We start from the raw sequence: 23,026 nt of genomic DNA, 5'->3' as shown, positions 1-23,026 counted from the left end.
CACTCTCAGTCAAGTGCAGGTTTGGCACTTCCCTGAGTGAGAGCCTCTTTAAGGTTTACTCCCAGGTGCTTCTCTTCCTTCATTTTAGTCTACTTGGCATGCTAGAGAGGAGAGACAGCCAGTCCCACAAAGAGTGTGTGTGTGTGTGCGTGTGCGTGTGTGTGTTGAAGAAGACAGTGGGGCAAGGGGGTGGGGAGAAGGAGACCTGGAACAGTGGTCCTAGGCAGAAGAAACAGGATACACAATGGCTGGAGGTGGAAAACAGCTTGGTATGTTTCCGGAGCTTTTCTACCTCTGGGTCCTCAGAGTGGACTGGAAGAAGAGAGGCCCAAGGTGGGGCTGGAGAGGCAGACATGTCCCAGGTCAACTAGGCCTTTCAGGGCACATGAGGAGCACCAACCTTATTCTAAGTGCAATGAAAGTAGGTTTAATCAGTGGTTTGAAGAGAGCAAATGATATGATTAAATATGTTTGAGGATACTTTTGAAAGACAGATTTGAAGGGGGCAAGAGTAAAATCAGGGAGACAATGTGAAAGTGTATTAGTGTAGGCAAGGGGAAAAGATGTCCTGGACTGGCTGGAGATAGAAATGGACAGATTTGAGATGTATTTTGAGGAAAAAATGATAGGACTTGCTGACATATGAATGTATTGCTGAGGAGAAATGTGGCCTGCAGATCAAGGCTGTGGAAATGGATGAGCTACTCCAGGAAGGACAGAGGTGGGGTGGGAGGAGAGGCAAGTGAGGCAAGGGATGAAGAGAGAGGACTTGGGAAACTTAGAAGTCAGTAGAGAAGAGACCAGAGAGGAAATAGGAAGATGGGGATCACGTGGATTTAGGTGGAGGGTGTTTCAGCAACCCAAATGTCCGTTGGTAGATGAACAGATAAACATGTGGTATATATACACAATGGAATATTACTCAGCCCTAAAAAGGAATGAAATTCTGACAGATGCTACAACATGGATAAACCATGAAGACATTATGCTGAGTGAAGGAAGCCAGTCACAAAAAGACAAATAATGTATGATTCCACAATATGTGAGGTATTCAGAGAAGCCAAATTCATAGAAACAGACAGTAGAATGGTGGTTACCAGGGGCTGGGGGGAGGAGGACATGGGGTATTAAGTTTTAGTTTTGCAAGATGAAAAAGTTCTAGAGATTATTGCACAAAAATGTGAATATACTTAACACTGTTGAGTGTTAAAAATGGTTAAGATGGTAAATTTTATTTATTTATTTATTTTATTTTTAAAAAGATTTTATTTGTTTGTCAGAGAGAGAGTACACAAGCAGAGGGGGAGACAGGCCGAGGGAGAGGGAGACGCAGACTCCCTGCTGAGCAGGGAGCCCAACATGGGACTTGATCCCAGGACTCTGGGATCATGACCTGAGCCAAAGGCAGACGCTCAACCGACTGAGCCACCCAGGCATCCCTGAATTGCATACATACATACATATATATATATGTATATATATATTTTTTACCAAAATAATAATTTTTTTAAGGTGTTTCGAAAAAGGGAGAAGGGGTCAACTGAGTTGAATGTTGCCAGGAGATCAAGTGAAAAGAGAATAGAGTTGATAGGTTGATTTATTAAGAGGGAGAATATTGGTGACCTTTTTACATTGGCTGCAGTGGCGTGAGGAGAAAACTGGATTGAGGGAGACCCAAAGGTTAGGAAGTGGAGACAGCCATGTGGACAGTTCCCAGGAGAAGGTTAGCTAGAAAGGAGAGCCTGGAGCAGAGTCAGTAGGAGCACAGGGAACAAAGCAGGGGCTGTTGTTTTGTTTTAGGAAGGAAGATACTTGAGCATATTTGAGCATTAATGGGATGATCTGTTGTGGAGGAGAGATTGACGAGGGAGGAAGTGGGAAATCTAAAGGAATGCCGTCCTTGAGAAAGCCTGAGGAGAAGGGGTAGAGCTCCTGGGAAGGGACACATCTTGACAGGAAGACAGACACTTCCTCTAACATGATAGGAGGGAAGGAGGAGAAGGCGGGAGTGCATGCAGGTTGGAGGGGGTGGTGTTTGTGGGGCTGAGGTGAGGAGTGGATAGAGTTCTCATCTGATGGGTTCTGTTTTCTCTGTAAAATGTGAAGTAAGGATGGTAACACGAGGGGTGGGGAGAAGTTACATCAGTGGTTTGAAGAGAACAAATGTACTGTCATTTGTCACCCAGGATTATGGAAAAAAGGAGCTTGCCAGTGAATCACAGCAGGATTGACCCACTGCACGGAGGGGCTATGGAATTCTGTATTCATTATTTTAAAATAAAAGTACCATATTTTATATTTTATCAATTCTAAGTTGCACCTCTGTAATTGAGATATATTCTAGTATTGTTCTGTGGGATTGTATAAAGTTTCAGGACATGAGAGACTCCATTTTGAAACTCCATTTTCCTTTCCCACCAATGAACTCTTAAGCTGGGCCAGAAACAGCAGTCGTTTCAAAAGTAGTTGCTCATAAAGTTTCAACAAAGCAACTGGCATTCTGATCAAATGAGGACAGTGAAGTTAACTAATACATACCAGGGACAGTTTTGTTTGATAGCACCAATAAATTAATCATTAAGGTAGTAACCAAAAGTGTCTCAACTGGTCGGCACCAAATTAGCAACTTTTTTTCCTCTTCTCTTCTTTATCTAATTTGTGTAATTACCCTACCCTTCTTTTTCAGAAAAACCTCATGCTCTTCCCTGCATGAGTGGGACACTTTTCCGGTTACTCTGGAATCTGTGCTCCCCCAAATATAATTCTGAGATGCCAAATAAAGACTTTTTTTTATTCTTTGTCAGTTTTGCCTCCTTTTCTTGGCTGACAGTCCCATAGTCTTATATCATTGTTTAGAGTTTAACTTTGTTTTTTCTTAGTGGGCCATAAAACAATGGGAATCTTACAATCAGTGGCATCTTAGAGTCAGTGACATATGGCACTTTTATCCCTGCCAGGTTCATCTGCTTGTGTGCAGACATGGAGAAGGCATTTCTTTCTGGGTTGGGTTTCAAAGACAAGATGAATAGGTAAGAGCTTGGCCCTAGCTGTCAATCCTGAAGAAGCCTAGTAGAGCTCACTTGGGGAATGTGATTGCAACGGGACTGTGAGCATTGCTTCCTGAGGGGCTCCGCTCTTCAATACTGGAAGTATTTGATCTGAAGTTTGGTCTATAAGGCCAATCTCTAAGATGTTTTGCCAAGTTAAGACTTTATTATAAAATTCTCTTGTAAGCTTAACTATCATAAAACAACAGTCCAGGGGCACCTGGGTGGCTCAGTAGCTTGAGCGTCCAACTCTTGATTTCAGCTCAGGTCAGGACCTCAGAGTTGTGGTATCAAGCCCCGCATCCGGCTCCGTGCTCAATGTGGAGTCTGCTTCTCTCCTCCCTCTCCCTCTGCTTCTCCCCCCTGCTCTCTCTTTCTCTCTCTCTCTCTAAAATAAACAAATAAATAATTTTTAAAACACACACACACACACACACACACGAAACAACAGTCTAGATTTCCTTTACCAAGGTGTCCAATATTGGATGTTCAGCAATTGTATCCTAAGTGGAGGGTGGTTATTCAAGACAGAGTCTGGAGAGCATATGTTGCTATTCATTAAATATTTGTTAATTATCTGCTGTATCTCAAGCAGTCTGTTTTGGGGGAAATAAAAATAAACAAAATCTGGGTTTCTGATATAAAGGAGCTCACAGTCTGCTATAAGAGACAGAGAAGAAACAGAGTTGTTACCAGAGGTATTCATTCATCCAATCACTTGGGTAACATATTTTTTGAGCTCCTACCAAGTGCCAGGCACCATTCTAGGTGCTAGAAATATAGCAGTGATAAAACTGATAAGGTGCCCGCCCCCACAGTCCTTAGCTTCTAGTGGGGGAAGATAATAAACCAACAGTGTTCTAATAAGCACGATAATTTTGACTAGTGATATATATGAGGAAAATAAATGGAATATAATAGAGAATGGGGTGCTACTTAAGATAGGGGGTTAGGAGTATCAACTAAATTACTTTGGTTATGAGTAATAGAAAACCTAACAGTGGCATAAGTCTTAGGTGACTTAATTATTTTAAAAAGCCAGATGTTATTAATTTCAGTAATTTAGTGGTGTCATTAAGGACCAAGGCTTTTTCTATCCTTCTGTTTCCCCTCCTTAACATGTTGGACTTCTCCTCAGCCTCATAGTTGCAAGATGGCTGCCATAGCTGCAGACATTACATCTTCTTATGGTTCCCAAAGCCAGAGGGAGAAAGAGTTGGGGGAAAGGAGGGAAGATAACTCCCCCCCGCCCACCAGAGTATCTCCCTCATTGTATCAGGAGAAAATTCTTCCTAGAACACTGTCATCTCCCAGTGGACTTTCCCTTAAAATTCACTGAACACAGTCACCTGCCCACATTTGATTCGGTGACCAGGAAAGAAAACCTGTTCAAAATAGTTATGAATCATCAAATGTAGATTTTGGGTGAGAAAGAAGACAGAATGACCTTGGGCAGGTAAATAATGACTGCCAGATCAGGGAATGCTTCTCTGAGGAGATGACATGTGAACTGAAACCTACATGATGGAGCGGCACTGGTCTTGTGTACCACGGACCATGGTGGTACGAAGCAGGGAACTGGGCAGGGATGGTTGGTCATAGAAGGTCCAGCAGTGGAGGAAACACCTGAGGACAAGAGTGAGTCAGCCAGGTGAAGCTGTGGGTGGGGATGGGCGGGGGCCTTTCAGGCTGTAGAAGAGGCCAATGGAATGGAAAATGGATATGAACCAATTTGTAAGCTAGAACGAGATGAACAAGATGGGCTAGGTCACAACCCTGGTGAAGATGACTTCAGAGGGGAAGATTCAGATTCCATCATTGCAAAATCAGTGATAAAGTGTGTGCAAAAGGAAGGGTACTCAGTTTCACCTCAGGCTCTGGAGGAGACTCCCTCAAGAAAGAGCCAGTGAGGTTGACTCCTGACTGAAGACAAGGAGTTAGCCAGCAGTCAGAGGTGGGAAAGTTGTCCTAGGCATGGGACACAGCTTGCATGGAGGCTTGGACACTTGAAATAACACGATGGAAACACTCAGTAGGGCATTACCAGTGTGTAATGTGTGAGTCAGGGCGCGTTGGGTGAGGAGGCTCTGCTTTATTTAGTTTAGGCCAGTACTTACCTTTTAAAAAGTTAAGAGTCCCAGGTAAGAATGCCCGAGCTGGTTTTCTCGGTTTGCAGTGGGAGCTTTTACCAGCTTTTACATTCCTGGTCTCTAGTAGATGCTCGATAAAAGTTTACTGAATAAATGAACTATGAACAAGCTTACTTCTTTCCTGCTGCCCAAACTTTGCTCATCCATATAAATGGCTGTGTCCTGGCCCAGCCCTGCAGGCTCCATGAAGTGGTCCCGACCACCAGCCTCCATCCACTTTCCCCTGCATTGGACTGACTGTTTCACCTCTTAACAAAGGAGACCTTGCCCATTTTCACATGTATGTTTCTTCTCTTTCCAACTAGACTGTGAGCTCTGAGAGGTCAGGGTCATATTTCACATAAATCAACATATCTGCCACTATATGACACATTGGGAACATTGTATATATACAACAAAAATATTGAATTTTCCCCTTTAATGGATGGACTTGAGTGGATTTCAGCCTCAAAGGGGATTCTCAAATCTCTTGCCACTCCCTAGAAGATCAAGAACTAAGAAGCAAAAGAGGATGAAAGAGTGCTGGGATTAAAAATAAGGAGTGTCTGTCACAACGTTATAAGATCTTCTTAGGGTTTTGAAAAATGCCACTCCACAAATAATCATAAATGTGGTTTTTGAAACATGGGCCTTTTTGGAGAGCTAGAAAGCCCGTGAATGCTTAAAAAAATTTAGAAAGGAATTTCGAGTGTTTCAAAATTAGAAAAATACTTCACTGCCCATGTTTCCTTCCAAGAGCCTTGGTCCTCGAGTCAGTCAGTAGAGGCTGGGTTATGCTGAGGTAACAAATAGCTCCCAAATTTCAGTGACTAAGAACAATAAGGATTAGTTTTTGGCTCATGCCCATCACAGGCCAGCAAGGCCCTCTGCTTCTTACAGTCATTCAGGGATCCAGGCTACCATTTTGAATTGCCGGTCACCATGGCAGAACAGCTTGCATGCCCCCATCCACCCATAGAGAGGTTACGAATTGCGATGCTACCCCGTGCCTGGATGTAGGGACAACAGGGAACGATCAGAGACCCATACTATCATAATCCTAGTGACCCAAAAGCCAGCCAAAGACAGAGCTGCAGGCATAGATACTTATGTTTTCCATACCCCCTTTTCAGGTGTAGGCAGATTCATAAGGGTATTCGTAGGTACGGCCGAGTACCACGGACACTGTGCCACCGCTGTAGTCTTGGCTCCCTTGACAGAAAGAGAAGCCTTTGCTATTTGTGAGAGTCTGTGTGGCTCACCTAGTGCATGACTCATCCATTCTCTGGCACTGGGCCTCTCCCACTGCAGGAGCTACTCCCATGCCGGACTTGTCCGTCGGGCTGCGGTGCTCCTCCTGTATGTGGGGCTGGCTGCTGGCACGGGGGCCAGGCCCAGCCTGGATGCCTCAGCTTGACAATCCGCCATTCGGGGCTGCATTGGCTGCTCAGAGCTACAGGAGCCCAGCCTGCTAATTTGTTGCAAGATACCATGAAGGAGAGCCACTGACACCTATGTGTCCAGGGGCCAGGGACTTTGCAGTCGGCTAGCCACAGTGAGTACTCTCACATCCTCCTTCTCCTTCCAGTGACTTCCTTTGGAGAGGAATTTCAGAGATGAGCAACCCATTATGATTCTACAGTTGTGAGGCTTTGTAATTTGGGGTTTCATTAATAACATACACAGTGAATAAATAATGAAAAGGAATTTGGTAATTTGGAGGCACTTTATATACTTCAGTAAGATCTCTAGCCTGGTATGAAAATATTGTGTTTTTATTACCCTCTGCTCCTCTGATCCTGTCCAGATATCAGAGTCCAGGAAATCGGAATCTTGAAAGAAATGGTTATTTTTTCTGATGACTTAAAAATGATTAAGTGCAAATACAGAAGCAAATTAACTGTTTTTAAATCATTATTTCCCCTCATCAACCTTTGTCATGTTTTATCTATAATTTGGACTTATGATTAGGCATCATCAGCTTTAAAGGCTCCCTGAAAACAGAGGAATATGTTTACACCTCCACAAAAAAAAAGTCCTGCACTTCTAACAACTAGCCGATGGCATTAAGAATTTGATCCTGAACCTTATTTTCCTCAGATCAGACCTTCTCAGGAGGAATGTAGCCTTTGGGGAGATTTCTCTTGGTTCATAAGCTTGTCGGCATTGTGTCCGTCTTCCCAATGGGGAGACAATCCCCAAACGCTTCTGTTGGCATCGATTTTCACAGCATTCCTTAAAATACTGCTGTGGTGGATGCTTCATTCTTCTTCTTCCTTTCCCTGAAGGATTATTGATCGCTATTTCTTGAGTGTAAATTTTGAGTTTAGTTTTGCTTAAAAACTTTTATCCTGGGGCGCCTGGGTGGCTCAGTCAGTTAAGCGTCTGCCTTCGGCTCAGGTCATGTTCCCAGGGTCCTGGGATCGAGCCCCGTGTCGGGCTCCCTGCTCTGCGGGGAGCCTGCTTCTCCCTCTCCTTCCCCGCTCATGCTCTCTGTCACTGTCTCTGTCTTTCTCTCAAATCAATCAATCAATCGATCTTAAAAAAAACCAACAAACTTTTATCCTTTGAATTTTGACAAAGTGTGTTTTTCCCCTCCTATAGGAAACTCACAGATGGAAGAGTGAGGCTTGAGTTTATCTCACATTATCTTTGGTTTACTGTATTCAATTTCCTCTTTCAGAGTTCATTTCTATTCTTAGAGTTTGGAAACATCAGCTTATTTGTAGCTCAGAGAAATGATTTCAAGTACTTTGCTGAGCAAATAATTAGCCTTAAAAGACTGCAAAACATGTACGTTATGCCTGGAGGGCTTGTATCCTAAAAGGGTACTAGCCCAAATCCCGTTCCAAATGTATTTGCATGATATAGAATTACAGCATCATTGTCTTTTTGCAAAATGAATGAAAATTTGTAAATAAAAACCAAGACTCTTATTCAGAGATACTGAGATCAGGGGACAGTGTCAAGCCTGGTGACTGCTTGGTCTTTCTAAAATTGGACCTGGGAGCGGGGACATGGGGTCTAGGGTGGAAGTGGTTTGTCCTGGGTCTGGGCCATAATGGGTTGCAGTGTCTATGGAGAATAATATTTCTAAATGGGTCTAAACAAATAATAGAACCGACTAAAAGTCAGTCTCCCTTTTATTATCTGCATGTTCCAGTGATTCTAAACCACCTCACTGATAAAATACTTAGTTCTCACCCCTGGGGCAGAGCACTCCCCCTCCCACTGCCACCAGCCCCTCCTGCCTTGGTACTGTGCTTGCATTATGCAAGATTGGACTTCATTCACCAGTGGAAAAACAGTCTGCTTTAGAACACACTGGCTAGTTCCACAAAACCATAGTTTAGCATGTGGTCTAATTAATTATCTTTAATCCCATAATCTTGGGTATTCATGGTTTCTGTGTATTTTTTTAATAATGTGTTTCTCTTAACATAATCTTGATCTCGAAAGCCAATAGACTCTGGTTTTATTTTTAGTTAGGCGTAAGTCTGTAGAATCATGCTGCCTTTGCGTATTATTCTTGAATCTTTTGATTGCAATGAACGAGCTCCTAAATCACACGACTTTAAGTCCCAAAGGTGATTTTATTATAAAGATTCTGGGGTATCTCATAGAACCCAGGGCATGAAATAGCAGGGTTCTGAGCATCACCAGGACTCTTTTAAAAAAATCTTTTTCCTTCTTGGTGTATCTGCTTCATTTTATACTGTCCTTTTCATACTTGGGTTCTCAGTTACATATCACTGGGGGTTGGTCTCAATTCTGTATTAGTATCACCTGGGGAGTTTTTAAAAACTCATTCATCCCTAAATGTTAACAATTAATGCGATCTAGGTGAAGGGGTGTGTGTAGGTGTTCACTGTACAATTCTTTCAACTTTTCAGTAGTCATGAAATTATTCAAAATAAAATAAAAAGTTCTTGGAGAAATATTAGTATCTGACCCTTACTGCCAGAAATTCTGCTTCAGTGGGTCTAGACTGGGTTTCAGACATTGGCAATGTTTTTTAAAGCTCCTTTGGGAATTCAAAGTCAGAAATTCCTGCTATGAGCTGCTATCTTTGTCAGCTTCTCTAGAAGGGAGTGAGTCCCATTTCTTTTCTCCTATGGAAGTTTGACAATCCCTGGGGTGAGGACTGGTCAGCCCAGCTGAGGTCAGCTCTGGCCAAGCCCATCTTCAGAACGGCTGCACACACAGCAAACGTGAGAGATGTAAGCAGTTTCCAGACCCACATGGGTGCTGTGGGGGCCAGCTAGGCAAAATTATTAATAATCGTAATAGCTGTCCAGTGTACTCTTCCAGAAGATATGCAAATTGAGTTCTGAACGGTTAAATTTGAGAACATCTGGCTGTTGAGAAGTCAAAGCCTTTATTTCCTATTATAGCTATTTTTCTTTTTTAAAAAAGGTTTATTTATTTAGTTGGGGGAGCAGGGGCAAAGGAAGAAGGAGAGAGAATCTCAAGCAGACTCTATACTGAGCGTGGAGCCTGACACAGGGCTCAATCTCACAACCTTGAGATCATGACCTGAGCAGAAACCAAAATTCAGATTCTTAACCAACTGAGCCACCCAGGTGCCCCCCTATTATAGCTATATTTCAAATTATGTCTTTTTAAAAAAAGAATGGTATGATGGAGAATGATTCTGTTCTTTTGAAAGTTTTGTATAGCAAAATAAAAATTAAATCCATTTAATAACAAAGCAAAAACTCTGTCCATATCAAAGCAGGCCTTATAAGTTGTTATGCATTAAATAATGTATATGAATAAATACCATTAATGAAGGTCCCTTCTAGAAATAATGTTCCAGTTGCAGCAAGTATACATTTTCATGTTTCCATAAAGAAATTCTCTAAATCGGTTAGCAGGCTCTGAGTCACACCTCCTGCCACAACTGTCTTGCAGGACATTCTGTCTCAGTCTTGTCTTTGAAGGGGCTGCCTCTTGAAGGGTCCAGCAAGAATTCTGAGAGTCTGAGCAGTCTCAAATTGTCTCGCAGCTGGAAGAGAGTGGTGCTATCACTTCTGTGCAAGCTTCAGGGTGCAGACCTTTTGTGATGGTCCCTAATGCTGTGGCTCTTGGATTTTAGTGCTCCATGTCCCTGAGTCACCCATGGAAGGTCCTGTCATCTCCAGGGGCATTGGGTTGCTGATGACCAGGGAGTCTGTTCTCTGGGGATGGGGAGGGTGGCAGTGATTGGTGAAGGAAAGCAGGAGATGAACAAAGCGAATGCAAAATGGCTGAATGGTGCCAAGTTTCCAGCTGCTCCCAAAAAGAAGACTGGGCTTCCTGTAGCAGGAACTGGACTTTAGGGGAGAGAAAGACTCTGATTCTGAAGGAATCAGAGCAGGAAGAGAGAGGAGGAAGAACACATGAAGACAGAGGAGCAGTTCTCCATGACCCTGGGAAGTTGCGGAGACTGGGCTTGATCCGGGTAGTTTTTGACCATTGAGGAAATAATCAGTGTGATCCCTGTGGACCTGGCTGCCAGAGAAGAGAGTGGGGCACAGATGTTTCAGTGTGGGCAATGTGGGGCTGAGCACTGAGGCCCAAAGACCAGCAGTGATTGTCCAGCTCAGCAGAAGCTAGCATGGTTGGAGGCTTATCCTAGCATGCCTCTATTCCAATGCTAGGATATCATCCCTGGGGAGAAAGGAAGAGGAAAAGAGGGAGCAAATATTGAATTGATCAAAAGAGACCTAGTTTGAACTGAAAATCAATGAGTTTACCCTGTATGGGCAAATTTTCCATCATTGGCTCAAATAGGGTTCTAGTGCTAATTAAATTCAGTAATAGTGCAGAACACAGTTACATCTGTGCCAACCTAGTTTCATGACTGCTAAATGTGCGCTGCTACACATAATCATCTCGGTCTTTGTGTACTTGTCCTTCCTTAGTGGATTTATCCAGAAGGTCTTGCTTCCCTCCAAAATGCTGGCTGTGCCTGAGATGCTCTGCCTCATCCACCTGAGCCCGCTGTGTCTTGGTTCTCTTTGCCCGCTGTCCTTTTTGCAGGATCTCATCCGTGAAAGCCATTTCAAAACTTATTTGGTGCTAAAGTCTCTTCTGCCCAATGACTGAATTATAAACAAATCCCACTTTGAATAGAAACACTGATGCCTGGACTATTTATTTATTCATTGAATCGTCCCAAATGAGAATAAAATAAGAATATTTTTAGGCATTCAAAGATTAAGAGAATTTGCCTCTCAGAGATCTTCATGAAAAGAAGTTTAAAAAGGTACATTCCAGCAAGAAGTAAAGTGAAAAGAAAAGGCACGTAATACAAGAAAGCATGTAAAATGTAAGGAACCAAAAGAGAAAGGACTTTTTCCCTAAACATAGAACTGAACCAGAATGAAAATATCTTTTCAGGTTTAGGTGTTAAATGGCCCCTGGTTTTCATACTGGTTTTTTTTTTTTTTTTTTTTTATAACTACTTAAGGACATTTTTCTCTTTCTATTTATATTAGAAAATAATTATTCATGACTATTCCATACATATGAGTTGTGAATAATACTTTCATATATATGTAATATAAATGAGAGAGTACCAAGTGTCAAATGTGAGGCACCTAAAGAGCACCAACAAATCAGGAACCTTTTTCATCTGAAATAACTATTTTCAATGTGACATAGTAATCTGAAACTCCAACTTGTGGTCTGGTTAAAAATATGCATATTTTAATGTAATGTTTAAGGCATTGAGCCAAGAAATCCACATTTTTAATCCCTCCGCTGCCATGCTGATCAGAGTAAGGGTGCTCTTTAAAATTTCTCACTTTAATATTCTCATTTTGTGACAAGAAAATGGAATTATTACTCATCCATGAGCATAATCATAAGGATTTATACTATATAAAATTCAAATTTAATACTCCTATAGACACTCACAGTTCAGAAATCGTTCTTAGGTGCTGAGACCGTTACACATTTTAATCTTCTAACAGTTATTTTAGTACGATTAATTATTATGCACTTTTATGCTGGGATTGCTCACTTCTGAGTCTTCACTCATGTGGATGCGAGAGCTGGGGGAGGCTTTTGCAGAAGTACAGAGCGTTATGGTTCCATGCGTTTCACAGCCATGAGATTAGCAGGGCTTTTATTGAAAAAAAAAAAAAAAAAAAAGTCCTGAAGTCTATTGAAAGCTGAAAGATGATAGAAGTAGGAGAAAATTTGCATTAATGGAAATACACAAATCTTGAGACAAATTTTTCCCTATAAGTACTACCTAAATATTTAGCCCAGTTATCTCGATTATTTTGCTCCTCCTACACTTCCTCTCGATTAATGTCATAAAAACTCACCCAGATGCTTAGCCTAGAAACATCAACATCATGTTTTTCTCTGCTATATTTTTCACATATGCTTTCTTTCCTAAATTTCACTTATTCTTCTAAACCGAATTTTTAACCGTATTCACTTCTTTGCTCCTTCTTCTTGCTCTTTTGGTCATCGGGTCTTTTGAATCCATCCGCTTTTGAATCCATCCGAATGCCATTGCCATGGTTCCGGTCTTTACGATTGTTCACTTGGATTAAGGAATGGACTCTCCCCTGGCTTCCTGGCCCTCATCTCTGCCTTCGCTCCTTTCCTCCGTGCTGTTGGTAGAATAATTTTCTTAAATGAAATCGGATCCTGTCATTAAAGGATTTGATGGCTCCTCATCATCCACGGAAGAATCCCATTGCTTTACTGGGCAACATAACCCACCTCACTTTGGCATCAACGCAGTTTTAGCTGATGAACTACATATATTGCTTTCCCATCGAACACCCAATGTTCCGATGTTGTGACTCTCCTGGTCATCCCCAACACTGATTTAACCTTCCTGCTTCGGACCTGCCATTTCTCTGTCTGGAATACTGTTTTTCCTTGCCTCCCGCAAGATCCACACCTAAGTCACCTTGTTTGTGGTGCTCCGCCAAATTCCCATAGGGAGAGTTTATGACTTTTTGCCATAGTTTATGACTTTTGCCATAAAGCTTATTTTGTATACGTCAAGGGGAATACTTATGACCTTAATTTATAGCATTTATATTTTCTGTCTTCCTTAATTACACTTTAGATCCATGAAGACCTTGTCTTCTCTGTCTTCATAACTGTCTCTGGAGCCTAAGTTGTACTTGCATGAAACTGGTCCAAGATAAAAGTTTTCTGAATGAATGAATGAATGAATGAATGAATAAAGAAATGAGACTCAGAGAAGTTAATATCTTGCCAAATTTCATAAAACGAATCATGATAAAATTGGAGGAAGAACATAGATCTTTTGACTTTCAACTTATTTCATGCTCTTTCTGCCACAATGTTAAAAAGCTTATTTTTTCCAATTATAAATCTAATTATTTGTAAAAAATATATTCTATATGTATCTGTATGTATACTCTATATATATCTGTATGTATACTCTATATATAGAGAAAGAAGAGTATGTGGAAAATTATTCTATCCTTTTTTTGTAGTTGCTAATACTTTGGTGTCCTTCCAGTGTTTTTATTTATGTTTCCTTAAAAAAAAAATTTAGAAATTAGAAAAACCTTGGTAAAGATGAAAGTAAAAAATCATCCACATGCCCATCTCCAGAAACACCTGCTGTTAATATGTTGCTATATTTGGTTCTGGTCTACTCACTCCCTCCTTTTAAACCATTCCTTTGATTTGGTAGGAATAATATATGCTTATGGTAAAGCAATTCAAAGAGAGCAGAAAATTTAGAGGATAAAAATACGAGAAACGATGCCCAATTCTGACACCAGAAAAAGCCATTGTTAATGATTAAATAGTATTCCAGACACCCAACCGGCTGAGCCAGTCACCCCATGAATTTCTTGATATTTTGATTTTGGGGGCTTTATCTTAATCTGTTATTTTATCATTTCTTTTTTTTTTAAGGTTTTATTTTTAAGATTTTATGTCAAATTTATTTGACAGAGACACAGGGAGAGAGGGAACACAAGCAGGGGGAGTAGGAGAGGGAGAAGCAGGCTTCCCACTGAGCTGGGAGCCCGATGTGGGGCTCGATCCCAGGACCCTGGGATTATGACCTGAGCCGAAGGCAGACCCTCAACGACTAAGCCACCCAGGTGCCCCTTATCATTTCTTTTTGAGGCTGATGTGTAATAAAAAAAATCATAGCTTGAACTGATTTTGTGTGTGTGTGTGTGTGAGAGAGAGAGAGAGAGAGAGAGAGAGACACAAATCCCATCAGTCATAATTTCCCTTCTCCATACACAATCTATTGCTAACATCCAATTTGAAAATTTGTCCCGTTAAAACAGAAGAAATAAAGGATTCTCACATTGTGCTTCTTTCTATATTTTTGGGTACTAATGAGATTTCTGAAGATTTTTTTCCACTCTAGTTTGACTAAAAGGGGAAGAGAAAAGAAAGATAAAGTTTAGGAGCTGTGCTCTGCTTCTACATTCTACTCCATTTCAAAATTTTCCACTTCTTTAAGAGTTTTTGAAGTTGTTCCCTTAAGTTCTGCCCCTTCTCTCATTTTTTTTTCAATTAGTGAAGTTTTTGCTATTTTTTCAATATTTTGTTAGTGTTGAGGGAAACATTCTATGATTCATTTCCAATCAAACATCTTAACTGAGAAATCGCACCACTGTTTTTCTATAGATGTGCATATATTTTTTAAAGATTTTATTTATTTTTCAACAGAGAGAGGGACAGCAAGAGAGGGAACACAGGCAGGGGGAGTGGGAGAGGGAGAAGCAGGCTTCCCGTGGAGCAGGGAGCCCGACGCGGGGCTCGATCCCAGAACCCTGGGATCATGACCTGAGCTGAAGGCAGATGCTTAGCGACTGAGCCACCCAGTCGCCCAGATGTGCATATTTTTAAGAGAGCACCTTATTGACTAATTTTCCCATTCATATTACATAATGTTATAATTATAATATTTAATATATTAATAAATATATACGTAATACAGCTACCTCATACTAATATATTATCAAACCTCTTCATGAATGTTTTTTAATGTTTATATAGATTTATCATATATATATAGATTTATCATAGATTTTTATATAGATTTATCACAGATTTATATAAGATTTATCATAATTTCCTATTCCTTTCATTATTGTTTGACATTTACACTGCTTCCATACTTTTTCTTTTTCTTTTTAAGATTTTTATTTATTTATTTGACAGAGAGAGACAGCAAGAGAGGGAACACAAGCAGGGGGGTGGGAGAGGGAGAAGCAGGCTTCCTGCCGAGCAGGGAGCCCGATGTGGGACTCGATCCCAGGACCCTGGGATCATGACCTGAGCCGAAGGCAGACGCTTAACGACTGAGCCACCCAGGCGCCCCTCCATACTCTTTTTCTACTGCTGTATATACAAATCTGCCGTCAGCAACTTTGCGTAGCATGCTGTTTTCCTGTATAAGTTATTTCTATACGATAGAGTCCCAGAAGTGTTGCAGTGCTTATCTGGGATGACTAAATCACAAAACCATTTGTATTCATTTTCACATCACTGCAAGTCAGCTTATCTTATTAACTGTTCCTTCTTGTCAGTCAAACGAATTCTGAAGGACCAAGACCTAGGGAAGGAGGCCCTTGATATGGGACAGTTTGCTTCAGAGTGAGAAGCTTTGTCCAAGGAGGGAGATTCTAGACTGGAGCCAAAAGTGAGACCTGAACATCTGGGCACAGCAGGGGACATGACTCAGGAAAAAGACAGAAGGAATTCTGAAGGCAATTCTACTTAGTTAGTTAAGGTTACTTAAACTTCGATCTCTTTCATCTATCTATCATCTATCTATCTATCTATCTATCTATCTATCTATCTATCTATCATCATTTTTTTTCCCCCTGGAGATGGTGATCAGCATTTCAGTCTTTTTACATCTTCAGGACAAGAAGGAGGATGGGACAGAATGATGTAGTTAAAAGAACCTACCCAGCTCATAAAATTTTATGATGTCAAGATGAAAGTTACATGTGAAACTGTTCTGAAAGAATTAACCCCATACAAAGATCAGCTCTTTCTCCTATCAGAAAAGCCATATGATATACCAAAAAAAAAAAAAAAAAATCACAGACCTGAGTTCAAATCCCAAATATGCTACTTAGTACCCGTGAAGTTCGGCGGGGTCAATTTTTAGCCCCTTAATTTTGGAACATCGTGAAAGTCACTTCAGTCTCACAGAACTACCTGATGACATTAAAAGAGTTAATGCAGACATAAGCCTGACGCAGAGTAAATAGACAATAACTATTTGTTTTATTCTCTTCTTGCCTTCCATGATGTCTGCATTCAGGCAGGAGGGATGGAATTGGTGATTGACTAGAGGTAAAACAGCGGGATGGAGAAATGACAGACACAAAGGATCATCCACCCCTGGATACATCGAAAGTGTATTCCCACTGTTTGGGAACTTTGATAGTATTTTGCAGATCTCACTGGGAGCCTCAGCAATTTGCTACAAAACCCAATTATGGGGTGGGAGGATGGGTTAGCTTGGTGATGGGTATTAAAGAGGGCACGTTCTGCATGGAGCACTGGGTGTTATGCACAAACAATGAATCATGGAACACTACATCTAAAACTAATGATGTAATGTATGGTGATTAACATAACAATAAAAAAATTAAAAAAAAATTGCTGCAAGTGCTAGCCGCAGACTGTCAGCTGACAGAGCTGGGGATTGAAATACTCCTGAGTGGCTGATAAAGTTCTGTCTGGAGTTTTGTTTATTTTGTTTGTGATTGCCATGAATCGTGTTCCAATACTTTTGTGTTTTCCTAATTAAGATTTCAGGGTTCAAGTTGTAGAGTTTTTCTCCAAAATCACCCTATAAAATTGCTCTGGTCTCTCTCGCTTACGTGTGTGAGTGTGTGTTTAAATTAAACCCTGTTTGTTTCTGATGGGGCCATCCACAGAACACGCCCCAGCATGCAGCTCCCCTGCTTGTTTTCTGCCTGTTTTGTCTTTCATTAGTGAGCTGTGCCTGTTGCCAGTCAACCGTGTGGCTTTGGGGTGGAGGAATCTGACATAGAGAGAGGAAGAGCTATGTCGAAATTAAATTGTTAACGTAGACGAGAATCGATAGGTGAAATCTGGCACTTTGGAATTCTTGCTCTGATGCTCATTTGAGTAGCTTTGACTTCTAGAGTCCTCAGGTCTCTAGGGAGCAAAGCGCATCCAAGTTCCCAAACCCTTGGAGCTGCTTTAGAAGCCTCATTAGCCTGTGGCTTCCCTGAGGTGGTGAGCAGACAGGGAAAGAAGTTATCCTTGTGGTTGTTTAATTTTGAGATGTTAGGACATCGCTTGGAAACTGGGAGCTCATTTTGTGTTTGTTGAATAAACACATACATGAACATCTTAGGCACCTTTTTCAGATTTGGAAAGCAGACAGCAGAGAATGGGAAAACATATTTTAGTTTGGATGTTTGGAAATAGGATGTCTGCAGATCTAGCCACAGTACCCGGACACTCTACTGTTCTCCTCCACTGCCTCCTTCTTCTTCTTTATAAAGGAGAAGGGACATGTTTTCTTCCCTGAAAAAAATTGTAACATTTTGTATTTGGCACATTTTACTTTGTGAAATGTCAGCGCTGATGTAATTGCTTCATGATTTTTTGGTGTGAATCGCATGAGGTAACTGTTTTTTCAGGTGGTATGTTCTTGAGAGATAAGCCTTTCCTGAAATGAAGTCTGTAATGAATTTTTTTTTTTTTTGGCTTGGGATACATGAAACCAACATTTTTGAACATTTGTTTGAGAGAGAAGAGTTACACTCTGGGTACCCTTGCACTGCAGAAAGGTGTGGGGTGAGCAGGCGAGGGAGGTCTGAACCATTAGAGACCTGAGGCTTTTCAAAAGAAAATGGGAAGGAGGTGGGTGGCGTGGGTGTTGGGGGCGGGGGGTCAAAGATTGGATTCCTGTTGCTGTCTTGCCACGATACTTTTGGCTTCTTCCAAACTTTTTGCTTTCAAGGGACTGGAAAAAGAACTAATGATTATGGCTTAATGTCAACAAGTCTGGAAAATTGATTTTATTTAAGTCCACTTTACTTAAAGAGCAGTTTTATAAGCAAAATACCAACAAAGCCAACCTTAGAAAATGTTTCTTCCAGTTAAAAGAATTAAGAAAAAGTTCAAAATGCACTTAGAGTCCCACTGTTGTTGAAACTTGCACAAAGATAGCATTCCAGAGTTATGGTCCTCAGTTCTTCTATGACAAGCTAGTCGCAGATAGCAAAGAAGTTGCTAGGAAATTCTGGGCTCCAAAATTTTAATAGCATAACTATCAAAAAAGTCCTTACCGTAAAGTCTGTGAAGGTCATTACCACATAAAGCACAAAGTGCTCATTTTGCCATGCATAAAAAACAATTAATCAAAATGCATTTTATATATTTTTTAAGATTTTATTTATTTATTTGACAGAGAGAGAGACAGCGAGAGAGGGAACACAAGCAGAGGGAGCAGGAGAGGGAGAAGCAGGCTTCCTGCAGAGCAAGGAGCCCGATGCGGGGCTCGATCCCAGGACCCTGAGATTACGACCTGAGCCGAAGGCAGACACTTAACGACTGAGCCACCCAGGCGCCCCTAATCAAAATGCATTTTGATAAAATTAAAACAACTACGTTTAAAATTTAAAGCAACAGGACAATAAAATATTTTTTTCAATATGACACCTTAAACTTTTTAAGCAAACAAAGATTTCATATTGATCCATCCACCTGATCTAATCATTCAACTTCTTTCCAGCCCCCTTTAAAAAATCTGTTTGAGGGTCTGGGCAGAGCAGTGCTAACCCTTCAAAAGTTTGTTGTCTTCTATCATTCCTTAAATCTTTTTTTTTTTTTAAGGAGTTTTAAAGAGAAAACATTCTGTATGATGAGAATTTTAATGTAAAATTAATGTAATTCAGAAAAACATGGACTCATGCTCAGATTTTATGAAAATATGTCAACAAATTCATCAGTGGCTTTAATTTCTTTCTAATTTTGATGATTTTACCCAAAGCAGTAACTGCGTTGGTGATGATTGTGGTAAGTCACTTTGGTGATTTTCATACTGGATTTTTATCCCTTTGAAAGATGTAAGTTGGAAAAAAGGAAGCCAACCTGACTGAAATCTACTTGAAACTGTGTGTCTATCTGGGTTTCTACTAAATACATTAGAAAGTGATGAGCAACAAAGTAATCCTTGTGCTTAAAGAACTATGGACCTCCAGAAAACCCTATTAACAACAGGCTGAAACAGGCAATGTAAAATATTTTAAATAGTCATTGGATTTCAGTGCGGTAAATATTTCACTGCAGGAAATATGGTTAAAAAGACATTTTGCCTAGTCTTTAAAATAATGGTATTGTTTGCTGTAGAATTATGCATGATTGGGAGAAAGGCTACTCCTTTTTGGCTAAAAATGGTCAAATAGCAAACATCGACCATTGCAAAAGCTCCTGGCCTCTGTTGATGACACCAAGTCCTCTGAACACTTCCATCTAAAAACAGAGAAACATCAAATACCGTTCAAAGAGGATTTCACTCAAAATGAAAAATATTAAAATTATTAAAATTTAATACTAAAAAAATTCAACTTACGTGAGTCTTCTACAGAGCATGGACCTGATACAAATCGTCAGCTCTTCTTAACCGCCTCCCCTCCCTCCCTCCTTTCCTCTTTCTATAATGAGCATATCGTGGGCCCACCATGTGTCCAGCAATGTACTAGGTGCCAAGGAACCATTTCAGTTTTGACATCAATTTGGACAGAAATCACAATGTCAGGACTTGGCTAAGATCAGTTTTGAAGTTTGATACCTACCTATGAAAATACAGCTCTGGTGTCAGGTGGGAGTGAGGATCATGGGCCAAGCCTGGAGCTTACTCTCCTTCCCAAGATACTTCTGGGCTGAGTTTGCACATAGGAACCCCAGCTCACCTTCTACCGTAGCCACCCACACGTTTCTCAGGCCTGCCTAACCCAGGGAGTGAACCGTCATTCTGGGTGCCTGAACACGGGCTAATATTCACTGCAGCCCAGCAGGCAGCGTCCTTTGGAGGGATTCCCACAGGAGGTATCCCATTGCCTGCGCTTCCCGGGTCCAACTGTTACTCACACCTGCAGCCTCCCCGTGATCGATGGGAGGCCACAGGGAAGCCACCTGTGGGGCAGAGAAGTCTGAGTTGACCGCACGAAGGACAGAACCTAGACTTACAGGTTGACTGGGTCTGCAGGGAGAAGCTTCAAAAGCTTCAGATTGGAGACACTTTGCTTTTTCATTAATTTTTCTAGAAGCAAGAAAGGCAGCTATGTGGAAGATGATGACTCACATGCTTTGGCTGTACTGCTTCGTGTTTCTTTTGCCCACAGAGTCTTGCAGGATGTTATGCCAGGTAAGAAAAGGGAGGTGGGAGAAGGCTGGTGGGAAAGCAATGGAAGCGAAAGCCCATCTGTGAGGCAGCTCCTACTTATCTGTGCTCAAGTGGAGGGAGAAGGCAGTGGTCCAGCCAGAAGAAGTTACCTGCAATGACAGGTATCCAAAACCCACTTTGGCTAATAGCCTCAAACTATTTTCACTTTGATTTTTTCCTATGAGTTCCTGAGATGCAATGAGGCTCAAATGATTTGAGGTTGATAAACTCCTTTTTTTTCCTCATATCCTTTGATGGTGAAGATTGTCATTGCTCATAACCAGGGGAGTGCTATTTCCATGGAGGCACATGAAAATGTGGGGGTGGTGAGGGGGTGTCACAGTGACTGGGAGATACTTAATGGCAGTTAGTGGGCAGGACCTAGGAATGGTCTGGCTCAATGAAGCATTGTCCCACCCAAAATGAGATCTCTTTGAGAATCCTGAGAGTGAACGCAATGGATGGGCCGGAAGGAGGAATGAGCCCCTCAGATAGTCAATGGTTAATCAAGGTTTAACTAGGATGAAGTTTGTAGCAATGTACTGGTTGTAAATTTTGTTGGGGCAGTGAGCCCTATGACGCTCTCTAGAATATTTTCCCTCATACCATAAGTCATTTTAATGTCCTTAACAGTTACTTACTTAAGGTGTGGAGGATCATTGAGATAGATAGATGGAGAGAGAGACATAAAACTACTTTGATATTCTTGGGAATATCAAATTATTATTATTATTGGACTACAAGATCTGGAAGGGAGCTTTGAGATCAACTGGCGAAGCTCCATCTCTTACGTGAGAAGGAAACAGGCCCATGTCGTGGAATGTGATTTTCTTGAGGTTACATACTGATCCAGCCACAGGACCACCAAGGCAGGACCCCTGTTTCTTTAGATTCTGCTTCTTGTTCTTTCCATTGTATTATGTGCCTTCTCAGCAGAAGCCTCCTTAGGAAAGAATGACTTTGGAAATTCTTTGTAGGAGTTTCCAAATGATACTCACTTTACATTTTAAGTAGTATGCCACTGGCTGGGAGTTTTCTCTATGACTCCCCTTCTCCCCAGTGCTGAGCTGGTGCCTTGCTTTTGGGACAGGCTAAAGACTCCTTCAGAAAGACTTCTTCCAGAAAGCATCCCAACCCCACAACTTGGTTCTCCTTCCCCTCTTCATTTCCTCATCCATATTTTCCCACAAGACAGAACGTGGAGAGTAGACAGAGTCTGGGATGTTGGTTTTGTTTTCTTGGTTATTGGGGACCACCTTACAAACATTCCATACTTTTCTTCTCAATGTACAAGTTGCTGGATGCTGAGCTTCTGGGTGCTACCTCTCTCCTGACCTCCCTTCTCACTCAGGCCACTTCTCAGGTTTAGCAGATTACAGGTTTCCAAAGGGTCTTTTTCATAGTATTCTGCTGAAGATTGCAGATGTCTGAAGCTGAAGGGGCTCATATTGGAGGCCAGCCTAGAAGTGAAATGACCAGGAGGAGTTGGATGTGGATGTGCTTTGGCAAGTTAATTGGGAAGAGGCAAATCAGGTCCTTCACTTAAGAAGACAGGGTTTCCAGAATTCCTTGTAAATAGCACACCATGGTCTTCTGCCCACATATCTGATTAATATAATGTGACTTCATGAGGTTCTGTTTAATGGGCCAAGGGTTATCCAGAGTTGTTCACTTTGAAGTCCTTTATTGTGGTATATTAGGGACCATGGCCCTCTCAAGATGGGTTTAGGGCATCACTTCCCCACACCCTACGTCCTTGCACGTGGGCTGACTTGGTGGAAAGGACAGTGTCATAGGATTGAGAAGAGCTGTGTTCTAGACCCAGCTGTAAGAGGAACCCCCTGTGTGGCCTCAGGTAAGTCACCTCTTCTATCAAAGACTCATCTTCCTTACCTATAAAATAAAAAGGTCTTTCAAAATGCAAAAAATGCCATTTTATTATTCTTGTTGGGTCAAAAGCCTTTAAGTCTTCTAGGTATATAATAAGGCTTGGATCTCTAGACTGTGAAATGAGAAGTCATTTTACATCAGTGCTTCGAAGGACATTGTATTTCACGAATCCTCGGTGATACCTTCTTCCCCTTGAGTAGACCCTAAATGCTCAATTCAGATTTTCCATAAATTCTTATTGGTAGAGAAAATGGAAGATTCGGGCTTGTTTCTTGATAACATAGAGAGAAACAGTATTTTGAAGGGGAAAGGGACATGAACTCCACATGTTACTCACATAGCTAAGTCACTGCGTTTCTAGGTCCTTCCCTAGTGGTTTAGATCTTGGAATGCAAGTTGGAGAATTGGACCACGGCTCACTAGAGAGCAAACTTCTGGCACAAAAACAGGAAATTTCAGTCTCCTTTTCATTCTCTCTTCGCACACACACAAACACAGACATGTATGCACATGTCAGTATATACATACATGTTAATACGTACACATACACACATACATGTGAG

At 41.3% G+C, this 23,026-nt stretch overlaps 1 protein-coding gene across 2 annotated transcripts in view; it reads left to right on the top strand.

Annotated features, from left to right (window-relative positions):
* The first annotated feature begins 6,560 nt into the window (after positions 1-6,560).
* Positions 6,561-23,026, top strand: part of ADGRF2 (adhesion G protein-coupled receptor F2) — a 38,504-nt gene continuing 22,038 nt past the window's right edge. The window contains exons 1-2 of one of the 2 annotated variants that reach the window (XM_044917496.1): positions 6,561-6,731; positions 20,455-20,555. In XM_044917496.1, the coding sequence (XP_044773431.1) occupies positions 20,472-20,555 (84 nt within the window). In that variant the 5' untranslated portion in view covers positions 6,561-6,731; positions 20,455-20,471. Of the gene's footprint in view, positions 6,732-20,454; positions 20,556-23,026 lie in introns of those variants that run through there. The other variant, XM_021692082.1, reaches the window with a different exon arrangement.

Source organism: Neomonachus schauinslandi, chromosome 8 (assembly GCF_002201575.2).
Source record: "Neomonachus schauinslandi chromosome 8, ASM220157v2, whole genome shotgun sequence".
NCBI lineage: Eukaryota > Metazoa > Chordata > Mammalia > Carnivora > Phocidae > Neomonachus > Neomonachus schauinslandi.
The sequence above is the reverse complement of the archived record's forward strand: the minus strand, read 5'-3'. Positions and strand labels throughout refer to the sequence as shown.